Source organism: Octopus bimaculoides, chromosome 1, assembly GCF_001194135.2.
Source record: "Octopus bimaculoides isolate UCB-OBI-ISO-001 chromosome 1, ASM119413v2, whole genome shotgun sequence".
Lineage (NCBI taxonomy): Eukaryota > Metazoa > Mollusca > Cephalopoda > Octopoda > Octopodidae > Octopus > Octopus bimaculoides.
Window position 1 is genome coordinate 156,358,008 of NC_068981.1, and position 1,168 is coordinate 156,359,175.

Here is a 1,168-nt window from a genome sequence, read left to right on the forward strand (position 1 = left end):
TGCCAAGGTCGACTTTGCCTTTCATTCTTTCGGGGTCGATTAAATAAGTACCAGTTAAGCACTGGGGTCGATGTAATCGATTTAATCCCTTTGTCTTTTCTTCTTTGTCCCTCTATGTTTAGCCCCCTGTGAGCAATAAAGAAATAAATATGAAATTGCAGTAACGTTCATGCTCTAATGGAGCTAATTTTCGCAATAACAATCTTTTTTTTTTGTTCGTCCGGCCATGATTTGCGATCTTGTTTTAAAATCTCCCCGTACCTTCTGTTGTACGATGCAAAAGTTATACTCTCTTCTGAATATTAACTAAATTCACTAATCGAGTTCGAACCGCTGTCTGGCGAAAACGAACTTATCTCATTTCTGGACATCGTTGAATATAGCTCCAATAACTGTTATAGTACTATCCAAGCTAATAGGTCTTCCATTATTTAACAAGCTGTATCACGAACAAATTGTTAAATAACCTACGTGAGCTTTGAAACCCTCGTCGACAGATATTGTAAAGTAATTTGTTACGTACAATAAATAACCAAGCAAAAGTAAAAAACAATGTAACGAACTAACAAATCTCTTTACGAACCAACAATCAATATTCCTTGTGCGACATCTTCCGACTTCACTGCGAAGTAACACGAATTTCACTCGACTCTGAACCTCAAACTCAATCGGAATGTTATTATCTATACTTTACTCAAAGCAGTCTATCCCTCACACGGGGGGAATGAAATAAACATGAAATGAAAAAATCGTATAAATAAAAGGGCATTACTACCGATGTATATACATCCCCGACTTTGTTGCCTCATGACATCCAGAAAAATGGATACTTTTTAACAAAATTTTCTACAAATAGCGCTTAGATGTTGTGGCTTCAGAGTATATAGGGATTAATGAGAAAGAACTTTTCCGAGGGGGTGGAGAGATGAGTTTTGGAAAATTCTCACGATCTGAATTTTTTCCCTCATAACTTTAAGGAAGATGGGTATCTTTTAGTGAAAATTTATGCAAATCCCTTCCAAACGGCATAGATTACGATTATACAGAAATTTGTGGGGTAATTTTTTTTCAGGGACTTTCCCTATTTTTTTTTTAAACCACACCCTTCGAAATGATGGGGGTGGGGGGGCATCTTTATATGAAAAATTTTGTAAACTCTTTTTTTTAC

General features: G+C 36.0%; 1 protein-coding gene across 1 annotated transcript in view; it reads right to left on the minus strand.

Moving 5' to 3' along the window:
- Nucleotides 1-302: 302 nt before the first annotated feature.
- The window catches only part of LOC128248698 (small integral membrane protein 14-like), a 107,069-nt gene continuing 106,203 nt past the window's right edge, over nt 303-1,168 (minus strand). Inside the window, exon 5 of the mRNA XM_052970456.1 lies at nt 303-344. Within this exon, the coding sequence (XP_052826416.1) occupies nt 303-344 (42 nt within the window). The remainder of the gene's footprint in view (nt 345-1,168) is intronic.